A 13,758-nucleotide genomic window follows, 5' to 3' on the forward strand; every position below is an offset into this window, starting at 1 on the left:
AAGTATGGCCCACCTGATGAGCATATCATCCTCATTTTTTAAAAGGGTAATCATTTTGATTTTTTACGAAAAAAGCCACATGACGTGAAATAGACTGCTATTGGATGCATTCCATCTAATACTAATGAAAAAGAGCCATGTGTGTATATACATGCATGGAACCACACTTAAAAAGGTAAAATCATTATTTTAAACGGGGTCTTTACTTTTCACACCAATGAAAAAGTCGGTGTAGATGGTACCACCCGTACTTAGACCTAGCTAGAGACGGGCTGTCCTATTATGGAATTATTAAGGCCCATCATGATGTATATGCCATCCATCAATTTTGACGGATTATTTTAGAGCATGAGCCTAAAAAGTAAGTAGATTGAAGGCTCAAGTGGACCACACTACAAGAAGCAAATGAGATTGAATTCTTACCGATGAAAACTTCGTAGGCCCCTTGTGATGTTTATTTGCCATCCAACTTGTCCATAAGGTCACATGAACACATACAAAGGGAAACATAAATACCAACTTGATTCCCCCCAAGAAAATTTCAACATTAAGCTTTCAATCTCTATTGCTTAGTGTGTAGTTGTTCACTTGAGCCTTTAATCTATATACTTTTTCATTCATGCCCTAAATAGTCTATCAAGATGGATGGACGGCATGGACAAAACATATACATCATGGTGGCCCTGCATAACCCTTGTTAGGATGTCTCTAGTTAAGTCCTAGTGAGAGTGGTACTTAATCCGTACTTTGAAAAAAAAAGTCATGCGCAATATATAGAGGTATAGGACTTATGCTGAAAAGGCGAAATCATTATACTTTTTCATTTTGGGTTCCATGCATAGCGCCTTCACATGGTGCTTTTACATTGATGGCAGCTGAATTGGATCCAGCACAATGTCTGCCACTAACGGAGTTTCAGATCATCTTTCACTCTAATATTAGAAAAGGGCATTCCATACCATTACGTGCAAGCATCTGAACATTTAACAGCTTCTATTTCTGGTTCAAAGGCCTGGTTACCAGGCATACCTCCATTATTGAGCTTATAATGTTAAAGAAGCTCAAAACCAAGGAAAATCTGCACTGCGAAAAGGAAATTACAGGGCCCATCTTTGATGCAGGGAAGGACGTACCGAGGTCGAGCACGATCTTCGTCATCTTACTCGGGGGGATAATTACTCTGAATCCACATAACTTTTCTGGACTTTTTTACGGAGATGTCTCAAATCCACGAGAAAAATAGAAATTAGAAGTAATTCTAAAAATTCTAAATAAATTGCTTGATATTCAAAAACAAGATTACAAACCTTTAAATAATGTTATGAACCCTAAGGAGAAGTTTTGGAATCAAACTACAACAAAAACTCCTAAAATCATGACTTTCTATAAATAGTAAACTTACTGTTCATAAAAGGTCATGACTTCCACTAACCTCATGGTTTTTGGTCAAAAATATTAAGTATCCTATTTGGTTTAACCATGTTGTTCTCCTAATTTTTCTGAGCACTTTATGTGTTGGACACAACTCCTAAAGATCAATGGATGAAGAGTTACAATCAAACGTGGCGTGTTTGACCATTGATATGATGGAATCTTGCAAATTAGGCACGGACAACTCAACGTAGTAGTTTGGTTGGCTAAAGTAGCTTCTCCTACCCTAAAATCATATAGGGCATGTTGGATAACTCATTTTGATTGCCAAATATGCCCATTTTAAGGTTCAGATGGTTTGGATCACTTTCATCTCTGATCGGGTCTTTTTTAATCCATCTTGACTATGAAATTGTCGGCCACCCACTCTACATCAATCTTCCTTCACCCTCGATCTCAAAGGCTACTCATCTTATATGTAAGTGCTAAATGCTAGCGGGCTTGGACCATTCTCCATTCTAAAAAATAAGCTTGCTCTAGCTTTCTGTGGCTTCGTGCTTTTTTGCCCCATTGTTTTGTAATTATATTCTTGCGGGTGCACCGAATGTGTTTACCTGTAATAGGGGCTAATTCGACCATGCGATGTGGCTTGGAAACATGACACAAGGTATCCCCATCGAAAGATCAGCCTCCGTTTCTTGATTGTGATAAAATCAAGGCTCTACGTGGTGACTTGGCTGAGTGGTCGAAACCATTAGATGGTCTTGACGCATTGAACAGCATAAATTCAAGGGGCAAATCATAAACATGATTATCAAACATAGCTTATTCACAGTATTACAAACCCTGCATTTAGCCCCCAATGGGCTAAGCATGCAAAAAGCATATTTCAATGGGGCTTATGAGGTCCTACCATGATGTATGTGTTTTTATCCATGCCATTTATCATTTTGCCCCCTTAATTTAGGGCATTAGTTTAAAAAAAAAAAAGAAAAAAAGATTTAGATCCCAAGCTAAAGTGGACCACACTACATGATACCATCTAATATATTCATAAGGTCTTACGAACATAGTCTTCATCCAAGGGGTCATTTGGCACCGTGGATTTGAGGGGATTTGAGGGGGTTTCATTGTTTGGCAGCATAACATAATTGGGAGTTTCCAATCCTCTTTTTGAGGTGAGAGCTTGGATTACACCTAAAATCATTTCAATAGTTGCAGGTATAACATGTGTGTCACTATAAACTCTCGTTCTATTGGGCACATAACCCACTAATGATGATCAACACTGTCCAAACATTGTCCAGGACTGTCCAAACTTTGTCCATGTAAATTAGCGATTAAAAATCGTTGGTTAGTAACTGAGACATGATCTTATGCTTGTGGCCCATTCGATACTTGGAATTTCATTATTTTTCGGCAAAGCATATATTTCAGCGGGCTTATAACAACTATTGTGTTAAAAATTACATATTCCACTAATTAGAGATATTAAAGTTGATTAATTAAATTCAGACCTCTGTAAATATACCATGGATAGGTACTTTTGAATTAAAGTTGATTCATACTACAAGGTGCCAAACACATTGGGAAGATTACAAATCCGGAAGGTTTCTAATCATGGGGTTTCCAAATCCATGCTCCCAAATAGGCCCTAAGACTTATATAACCTTGGGAAGTTTTCAACCTTAGGGGTCTAATCCACATAATTTTTAAGTGTATTTCACTTTAAGGCCTGTTTGATTTTCTAGCTCAAATATAATCACCTTGTAAATGAGTAATCATTATTTACTAAGGTAATTACCTGCATCTTTTCCCGTGTTGACTTGACCGGCTACCTTTTAAACACTTAAATCAAGAAATTTGTAAAATAAATATGGGGCCCACCATAATGTGTGTAGCTTATCCACACCGCCCATTCATTATGCCAAATGAATTTAGGCATGAGCCTTAAAATTAGGCAAATCCAAAGCTCAAGTGGACCACACCACACTAAATTGTGAGAATCGAATGCCTACAATTAAAAACTTGTTGAGGCCCTTAGAAGTTTTAGTTCAGGCTTATAATTATTTTTGCACTTATCCATGTCTATGTGACCCTTTGAACATGTTAGATGGTGCATAAACCTCAATGTGGGCCCAGTAAAAGAATCAACTTTCAATGGTATACAAATTAAGTCCATTGTTTCTTTTCATGTAGGTCAATTGAGCATTAGATCTTTCTAATTTTTTTGAATCATACCCTAAAATATTCTAATAAAATAGATGGATGACACAAATATATTATATACATTATGGTGGAGCCCACAAATTTAAGTTAACATTTTTAGACCGGCATTCTAGGTAAAATTACTCACTCACAAACACATAAGGGTATTTATTAGGATCAAGGAAAATTGAATAAACCCTTAGGGCGTGTTTGGCCGGGTGCTGGATGTGGTATTATATGGGATTAGGAGGGATGGGATTGGCAATATCCTAGATCGACATGGCGAGCCAAACAGATCCGGTGCACTTGTCCAGGGATATGAGCAATCCCATGCATCTTAAGACAATCCACTGACATCACCATCATTACCTTAACAGTGATCCTATCCCTTGGTTGAATGGATGGGAAGGTAAATTCCCAGGATAAGCGGGCCGTGCCAAACAGACCCGGTGAACTTCCGAGGGATATAAGCAATTCCATGGATCATGAGACAATCTACTGACACCATCATCATCACCTTAAAATTGATCCCATCCCACCAAATCCCATGGGAACGGTCCGGCCAAACACGCCCTTAGGGTACATACGATCCACCAAAGTCAATGGAACCCTAACTATAGTACCCACTTAAAGCCCCATTGGAACATATGTGCCTTACATCTAACCATACATCCACATGGAAAGCTCAAGTTAGGACGTGATCATACCGCCAGAAATAATGCTGATTGAATCCCCACCATTACAAACTTAATGGGACCACCAAAATACTTATTTGCCATCTTGCTTGTTGATAAGGTTATAGGCCTGGCTGAAGGGACTACACTAACATAAGCATGATCCAAAAAGCCCATGGAAGTTTTTAATAGCCAATTACTACTATTTCCTGTATTATGATCTATTTAAGACCAAGATCTGCTCATATTTTCAGTTTATGCATGCGCCAAGATGAGTATTCGAAATGAATTGATTGTGCGGAAATAAGACATATATCAGGGCCCCATGGTTAGGGATCCCACCGACCCTGGATGGATAGTGTGGATAAAACATATACATCGTGGTGGGCCCCACGGATCTTAAGCCACGTCGTGAAACAGGAGTCGCCCTTGGCACGCATGCAACGTACCTCTCAAGTGGTGTGGAGATTTAGAACCGTTCATCAATTTAAAGGCCAAACGAGCGGATAGATATGAGCATCAGATCATTTTTGAACTCGAGCCTTCGAAACTACCACATTTGTGGGAGGTGGGCCATGGAGTTGCCTCCACGTGTCAAAACCCCCCCTTACAGGACCATTCTAACGGCTGATCCACGTCAGCGGAAAACACGGGCATGAGCGCATGCGCGAGGGACAGTACCTCACGTGTGTATCAAACCCGGGTTAAGGTCCTGGCCGTTCGCCGGTTACAACAGAGAGGGCCCGGGCGCCAGTTGCTACGTGTCAGCGATCAAGGTATAGCCTCTCTGGCACGTGCTAGATCCACGTCAGCGGAAGCTGCAGTGGCCTGCAAGTTGAGAGCACACGAGCGTGCATCACGTGCATAACTAACCACGATTAGCTGGAAGCTAACCATGGTTAAGACTGTAGTAAACGGCGTTCGCCGTTAGTATAAATGTCATCTCCGTCTTTTATAACCGCAGAAAAAACAGAGAACGAAGCTGCTCTTCTTCCTCATCGTCCCTCTGTAAAACCTCGGGAAAAAACCCTTATTTTCATAAACCCCTAGCTTTCACAGAGAAAGAGAGGGATCGATGCTCCTGGAATGGCGGTTCGAATGGCGCGTTTTCCGACGCAATCGGGCTGAAAATCCAGCTTAAGAGATGTTTTAATGGTGGAAGCGACGATTCGTTACGTGTTGAAATCGAACCTTGGAGTTGTTATCGTGTGCAATAGTAAAGTCCGATTTTGTTCGAGAATCTGAGCTCTTTTATTTTTCTCTTTGCTTTTATTGATTTTTTCTTTTTTGTTCCATCTTTCGGTGCGGTGCTTTGATTTTGTCGTTGTTCTTCGCGTTTCGATTGGAGAATCGCGAAAAGAAACCGTTCAATGCTTTGTTTCTAGACGTTCTTAGATTCCTTCGTAAGAAAAAGTTCAGATTCCAAATCGATTCTCTGATTTTTGAGAGGGAGAGAGAGGGTGACGAGTCGTCCGGCGTCCGTTAGCATTTCCTTTAAAAACCGAGAGTCAGTTCCTGCAAACGTCAGAATTTCCGCTCTAAGGACACAGCGAGAAATAGAGAGGCTTTGCTCTGTTTTATAATGTATAAAAACAGTTGAAGAAGAAACGGAGCGGAAAAGTTCTAAATCCTTTTTATCTCTGACGTAATCCCTGGAAGAATCTCGAAAGCCTTCAATTTTCGATCGAAATCGAGGCTCCAATTTCTAAAATGTTCGAGTTCGTGCCGGACTCCGACGTCGAAATCGGCTCCGAAACCTTGAATTCCAGCAAAAGCTCCATGAGCAGCGACAGCTGCAGCAGCTACAGCCGCCTATCCTTCGATGCCCTCGAAATCCCGTCGAAAACTACTCCATCTCCATCCCCAGACAACTTCCTCTCGCTGAAGCCCCACCGATCTTCCGATTCCGCATGGGAGGCGATCCGGACCGCTGCTTTCCGCCGCAAGGCCGGCCTGAGCTTCCGGGACTTCAAACTCGTCCGTCGGATCGGGAGTGGTGACATCGGGAACGTCTATCTCTGCTCTCTACACAACAACAACAGCAGCAGGACCAGCAGCAGCAGCGAAGAGAGCTGCTTCTATGCGATGAAGGTGGTGGATAAAGAGGCTGTGGCATTGAAGAAGAAAGTCGAAAGAGCAGAGACGGAGAAGAGGATTTTGCGGATGCTCGATCATCCGTTCTTGCCTACGCTTTACGCTGAATTCGAAGCTTCGAATTTCTCTTGCGTCGTGATGGAGTTCTGCTCCGGCGGGGATTTGCATACCCTCCGCCACAAGCAGCAGGGGAAGCGATTCTCTTTGAGCTCTGCAAGGTCCGTTAATGGAATTTTCTTTTATTTTTTCCCCACATTTTCTATTTTCTTCCCCAAAAATAAGGCCGAAATGGTTTTTTCTTTTCTCCGTCTTCTTCTGAAATTTTTATTTTTAATGCATTTGTTTATGAAATTACATTATACTTCCCAATGCTTGAAATTTTGAAATGGGATTTTTTTTCTTTTAATCTCCATGTAGTAAAATGAAACTCGTTTCAGCTCTGCAATTAATGTTTATGGAGAATCACATTATATGCTTTTTCTATTTTTCTATTTGATTTTTCTCTTTCTAAAAGTATTTCTAAATCGAGTTTTTTAATCTGCATTTTAAGGTTCTCCCTGTTTGAGCAATCCCAAGCTCCCTTTTCAATTTTCCATATTATAAAAATGTAATTTTCTTTCCCCATTTTAATTGTGTATACAGTTTTAATAAATGATTTTCATATTCAGCCTTTTTAAGAAAATCATATTTCCCCCCTTTTCCCAAATCATGTGGGAAATGATTTTCGAAATTTCCAGAAGACGGTTGAGAACATAGCTGCGGGCCACCAAGTGGACGGTTTCGATCATATGGTCTAAAATATTGTGGTTTATGTCATCCACTCGGGGACTCAACTGATTGGATAACCAAACCATGGGCCCCACTTTCTGTAATGCATGCATCAAGACCCTCCAAAACCTCAGTATTTAAAAATTCTTTTTGTTCCGGCGTTCGTTATAGGACGCTATTTTATATCTTCCCAATCTTCTCACGTATCTTTAAAAGAAGAAGAAATTCCAACTTGCGCCCTGCAAACATCCGTTAATGGAAGAGAAGAGAGTAAAATACTAATTTTCTATTCTTCCTGCACCGAGCGTATCGTTTACTTGGCAGCTGAAGAAATCGGTTTTCGTTTTGTGTTTCCCTTTTTACCCTTCTGTGCAGAGATAATTTCCCTGACCAGTGCCGCAAACTTCCATATATGTCCTTGAGAGTGAAAACATCATTTTTGAAAAAGGAAAAGGGAAATATCCCAACTTTTGCCAGTTTTACCCATTTTCCATTTCAAAGCATGAATTATTTCCCGAGTTTTTGCCCTTCCCTCATTGCAAAAATCATCTATATGGTGAAATCCCTGATCACGAGCTGAATCTTGAAAGTCTGCGCTCAAATCAAATAAAAAAGAAAAAAAAATCATTTTTCTTTCGTTTTTATTGTTTTTGTAAGCGACTGGGACGTGTTAAACCAGATGCGAAGACTTCATTTTGGTAGTGGCGTGCAGGTCCGGCATTAGTTTCTCCGTACGGCCAACATATGAACGGTTGAAAATGGGAATTGGCCAAGAGAATGCCGTGATGAGAGGTCAGAACACATGTCAGAGATGATCGGACTCGGCAAACCCGTTTGAAAAAATCCAGCTCCAAATTCAATGCACACGTGTGGCTCATTTCATGGCGCATTCGCAGTGATGAATAGCCTCGATTCTGACACGTGTTCCGCCCCTCTAAGACGAGCGCCCCCTCAATGAAAACCATTCAAAAAATCGCACCCGTGCGATCGATGGTGACTATCAAATGCTTGTGTTGAATGGCGTCCTCCGATTCCCCATAGATGTCAGTATCATCACTTTTTGACCGTGACAAGTCAGCGAAAGCACCTACCCGTTGGACGGTCTGGATCATCTAGGGTGCTAGTGGGACACATCGAGTAGCACATGTTGGATGTGCGTGAATCTCACGCAAAAGGTAGAAACCTGAAATTCCATCCCCATCCTCTCATGTTTGCATGCTCTAGTTAGTAGAACCACCGAGTCATGATATCCTGACTCACCTGAGTCAACTTTTTTACTTGAAGAGCGAGTCTATCAAACAGTCTCTGACGTTCGTATCTTCATTCCTTTATGCAGGTTCTACGCTGCTGAAGTCCTTCTAGCCCTGGAATACCTCCACATGCTCGGCATCATCTACCGTGATTTAAAGCCCGAGAACGTACTCGTCCGATCGGATGGCCACATAATGCTTTCCGACTTCGATCTCTCCCTCACATCCGACGAATCCAATCCGTCCCTCGACGACTCTTCCCCACCCGAACCCCCCTCATCTTCCTCCTCCACCGTCCATTGCCTCCCACACTTTTTCCGGTCTCGCAAGGTCCGAACCCTTGCCTGCAACCGCCAATTCATAGCTGAGCCCGTGAACGCTCGGTCCCGCTCTTTCGTCGGGACCCACGAGTACGTCTCCCCAGAAGTCGCGTCAGGGAAGTCCCACGGCAATGCCGTTGATTGGTGGGCCTTTGGGATCTTCCTCTACGAGCTCATTTATGGCCGCACGCCCTTCTCTGGAGAGACCAACGAGGTCACGTTGAGGAACATTGTCCGCAAGCCCTTGAATTTTCCGGGAGATCCAGTGTGCGGCTCAGATGCTCTTGCCAGGGACCTGATATCTGGGCTGTTGGTGAAGGATCCGGACAGGAGGGTAGGGTCCAGGCGTGGGGCAGCCGAGGTGAAGACCCATCCCTTCTTCAAAGGTTTGAATTTCGCCCTCATCCGGTCCTGTCGACCGCCTGAAATACCGGGTTTGAGACGGTCGAGAAGCTGTTACGAGAGGAAGAAAACGGACCGGTTCGACTACTTTTAATAGGGCGTATCGGAAGATTGGCCCCACATTGCCTCATTTTCGTCGCAGGCCTTGTTATAGAGTATTTTTAGTACATGGGGTCTACCGTGGGAATGTTTTGACGATCCCCATATACATGGACACTACTAAGGATGGCTACGGAAATTGATGATCGCGATCATCTGATTTATGGCATTCAAACGAATGGTTGAAGAGAAACTATTATAGGCAGTACTCACTCCAATCATGTAGATACCGTAACGGTTTTCGTTTTTCTTTCTTTTTCTAGTCCATGTTATGTTATATCTAACGTTATAGCATATCAAGTATCGGCCGATATGTGCCGGATTTTGGGCAATTTAACATAATTCCAGAATATTTTATTAGAAGCAAACTAAGTTGGTTGTCCATATATTGGCTTCGGGCTACACCATGGATGAGTCTTCACCTAAGATTTTACCTGTCTGTTATCCAAACCGTCCGCATCGTTGGGCCAATGGTTTGGTAATCACCACCGTTGATTTGGAAGGGTATGGGCTGGATGTTAGAACAGTGCAGCTCTGGCCTTGGAGGGAACTATTGCTGCTACTTTTTCCTAACGACAAGTTGGTATGCCTTGATCTAGGGTTAGGAATTTGGACTGTCCAAGCTTTAAAGAATTTTGGGGCCAGTCCAATCCCCAGTGGGACCTTCATGATCGATGATGGGGTCCATCGCACGTCACGGTGGGGCCTACAGAGCTCGATCGACTCGACCCCATGGCACCATTTCCCATTTAAGATAGCACATTTACAGCATATGCATGTGTACATGTAACACGTGTGTGCAATCTATCCATTTACCGGGTGGGCCAAACCATGTACATGATCGCGAGAAAACTAGATCTGGGTATGGATCTAATGACCTGTTGGGAACCGATGGATGCCAAAACCCGATAGCATTTGGGTCCGGCTCTTCAAGATTGAGATTGGGAGCTGGGAAGACTCTTAGGGGTCGTTTGGCACCTTGGATTGGAGGTGATTGAAGGGGATTAGAGGGGGTTTCAAATCCCCTTGGTTGTTTGGCAGCATAAAGCAACTGGGGATTGCCAATCCAGGGGGTTCCCAATCCCCTCTTTGAGGGGGTTTGTAATCCAAGGTGAGAGCTTGGATTACACCTAAAATCATTTCAATAGTTGCAGGTATAAATGTATGTCACTGTATACTATCATTCTACTGGGCACATGGCCCACTCAGGATGATCAGCACCGTCCAAACATTGTTCATGTAGATTAGCACCGTCCAAATATTGTCCAGCACCATTCAAACATTGTCCATATTAATCAACGGCACCGTCCAAATATTGTCCAGCACCATTCAAACATTGTCCATATTAATCAACGGTTAAAAATTATTGGTTAGTCACTCGGACATGATCTTGTGCTTGCGGTCCATCTGAGACTTGGAATTTCATCATTTTTAGGCAAAGCATATATTTTAGCAGGCTTATCACAACCATAGTGTCAAAAATTATATATCTCACTAATTGGGGATATTAAAGTTGATTTAGTAATTAAATTCAAACCCCCATAAATATACCATGTATAGGTATTTTTGAATTAAAGTTGATTCACACTCCACGGTGCCAAACACATCGAGAGGATTGCCAATCCAGGGGGTTTTCAATCCTGGGGGTTCCAAATCCACGCTCCCAAACAGGCCTTTAGCATTTGGCTCATGGTCTTCAAGGATGAGACCCGGAGTTGGGAAGACACGAACCTAGTTATAACGGTGTGGGTACTGTGGACCCAACCTAAACTTGACCCGTTAACGGTCCCATTTGGAACTGACGAAGGGCCCACATGCTGAGTTATGTGATGATTGGACCCATCCATGTGTGTGCACTCTGTTATAACAAAATAATGTTACATGGAAAGTTGTGAACATTTCAACTCCAAGGCGGAAAGTTGTGACTCTTATGGGAAGATCAGAAACGTTTCAACTCCGAGGCCCGAGGCTGTTCAGAGCCGACTTAAGGCGCAAGTCCAAGTTCAGAGTTATGAGAATAGTAGAGGGAAGGACTTCCAATTCGATATCAGTTAAGCCTTCGCTCCGAGGTCCTAGGTGGAATGATCTGTAGCCGAGGCTGTTGAATCGGGATTCAGAGCGCTCCGAGGTCTTAGGCGGAATGATCTGGGGCCGAGGCTGTCAACTCGAGATGCAGAGCGGGATCTCGGAATGCTCCAAGGGCAAGGTAGTTCGCTCAGGATTCGGATCGGATTCATTAATGAGGAAGACCATGAGGTGTCCCGCTACTGCACGATTGGTGACGGTTACTCAACCGCCCACATCTGCACGATCACATAACGACTGGGTAGCCAAATCACCCGTAGGATGTGGCAAATGTCTTAAGATGCGTCGAGTTATGCGGACATGTCCATCTTAGGTGATGGGGTATATATAGCGTCTTGTGGGGAGGAAACAGGTACGCAAAATCTCGCACCCTCTACAATACAACTTAGACCCGGATTCCTTTGACCTGACTTAGGCATCAGAGGGTCCCCTGTTTAAGCCAGTGTCTCCTTTGCTCACCATTTGGAACTGACCCGTTAACGGTCCCATTTGGAACTGACGAAGGGCCCACATGCTGAGTTATGTGATGATTGGACCCATCCATGTGTGTGCACTCTGTTATAACAAAATAATGTTACACGGAAAGTTGTGAACATTTCAACTCCAAGGCGGAAAGTTGTGACTCTTATGGGAAGATCAGAAACGTTTCAACTCCGAGGCTCGATGCTGTTCAGAGCCGACTTAAGGCGCAATTCCAAGTTCAGAGTTATGAGAATAGTAGAGGGAAGGACTTCCAATTCGATATCAGTTAAGCCTTCGCTCCGAGGTCCTAGGCGGAATGATCTATGGCCGAGGCTGTTGAATCGGGATTCAGAGCGCTCCGAGGTCCGAGGTGGAATGATCTGGGGCCGAGGCTGTCGACTTGGGATGCAGAGCGGGATCTCGGAATGCTCCAAGGGCAAGGTAGTTCGCTCAGGATTCGGATCGGATCCATTAATGAGGAAGACCATGAGGTGTCCCACTACTGCACGATTGGTGACGGTTACTCAACCGTCCACATCTGCACGATCACATAACGACTGGGTAGCCAAATCACCCGCAGGATGTGGCAAATGTCTCAAGATGCGCCGAGTTATGCGGACATGTCCATCTTAGGCGATGGGGTATATATAGCGTCTTGTGGGGAGGAAACAGGTACGTAAAATCTCGCACCCTCTACAATACAACTTAGACCCGGATTCCCTTGACCTGACTTAGGCATCAGAGGGTCCCCTGTTTAAGCCGGTGTCTCCTTTGCTCACTATTGTTGTGCAGGTTCAGGACTCTAAAGCGGCTCGGAGTTCGGATATCCGAGCGAAGGGAAGTCTAAATTTTGACCTCAACATTTTTGGCGCCGTCTGTGGGAAATTGATACGAAAAGTCATTTTCCTATTCTCCAACACAATGACAAGAGGAAAGAAGAAATCCATAGCTGTGGAGCTGGAATCGGAGCCGAACGATCAGACTCGGTCTTCCTCGTTACATCACGTCGAGTCGACTCTAGGACCATCCTAATGTTCTTGTAATCGTGCAAGTAAGTATCGAGCCATGCAGAGCGCAATCCAAGCCTTACGCGATGAAATCAATCACATGAAGTAACGATAGGAGCAACAGTCGCATCCTGTCCTGGAAACGATCGGACCAGTGGTGGAAGTCGAGTCTGTGCTACGAAGTTTGAAACCCGAGTGGTCACAACATTAATCCGCCCGGGTTCCAATTTTAGTCTAGAACCCTCCTTTGACCTAAAATCAAGTTTCGGCTCAGAACACAACTCAAGCTCCGATGAACGCTTCAGTCACTTCGACTCTGGCACCAACAGATCTCCATTACGAACTAGAGAGGAGAAGGGGGGAGGACCCCTGAAGTAGAGGCTCCGTGGGATATGGTAGCTGAAAACAGAGATTTGTGGGAAGCGCAGTTCATGGAACTCAACAATCGGGTTCTAATGCTACAGTAGAATCAACAGCCCTCATCTGTCCTTGCCGCCGTTCAGGCGATGATGGAAGAGACCGAACCTCCCTTCACCACTGCAATCAGGAGTGAGGTGATGCCTCAGATGTTTCGAATACTTCTCGTCATCCAATACTCCGGGTTTGGCGACCCGTCCGATCACATAGAGGCCTATTGCTCGTGGATGCAAATCCAGACAGCCGCGGACGTGATGATGTGTAGGGGATTTTCGATCACCCTTACTGGATCCGCTTGGAGTTGGTACAGACAACTCAAGCCCAATTCAGTTGGTTCCTTCGCAGAGCTTAGTGGATAGTTCCTTACCCAGTTCATAAGTGGTAAGAAGATTCAGAAGCTGACTACTCATCTGTTCACCATCAAGTAGGGACCTAAAGAGTCGTTGAAGGACTTCATCGCCCGCATCAACGAGGAGGCATTGCAAGTGGAGAACTACGATGACAAAATGACACTCTCTGCCATGTTTAGCGGTCTAAAGGAGGGGAAGTTTACTTCTCTATTGGGAAGAATCTGCCAAAGATGTTGGCCGAGCTCGTCACC

General features: G+C 43.8%; 1 protein-coding gene across 1 annotated transcript; it reads left to right on the forward strand.

Moving 5' to 3' along the window:
• Nucleotides 1–5,237: 5,237 nt before the first annotated feature.
• On the forward strand, nt 5,238–9,570 carry LOC131243613 (protein kinase PINOID). The gene is made up of 2 exons (XM_058243098.1): nt 5,238–6,565; nt 8,452–9,570. Exons 1-2 carry the CDS (start codon nt 5,964–5,966, stop codon nt 9,179–9,181), a joined length of 1,332 nt encoding a protein of 443 aa, XP_058099081.1. The 5' UTR covers nt 5,238–5,963; the 3' UTR covers nt 9,182–9,570.
• The last annotated feature ends 4,188 nt before the right edge of the window (nt 9,571–13,758 follow it).

This window comes from Magnolia sinica, chromosome 1 (assembly GCF_029962835.1).
Source record: "Magnolia sinica isolate HGM2019 chromosome 1, MsV1, whole genome shotgun sequence".
Taxonomy (NCBI): Eukaryota; Viridiplantae; Streptophyta; class Magnoliopsida; order Magnoliales; family Magnoliaceae; genus Magnolia; species Magnolia sinica.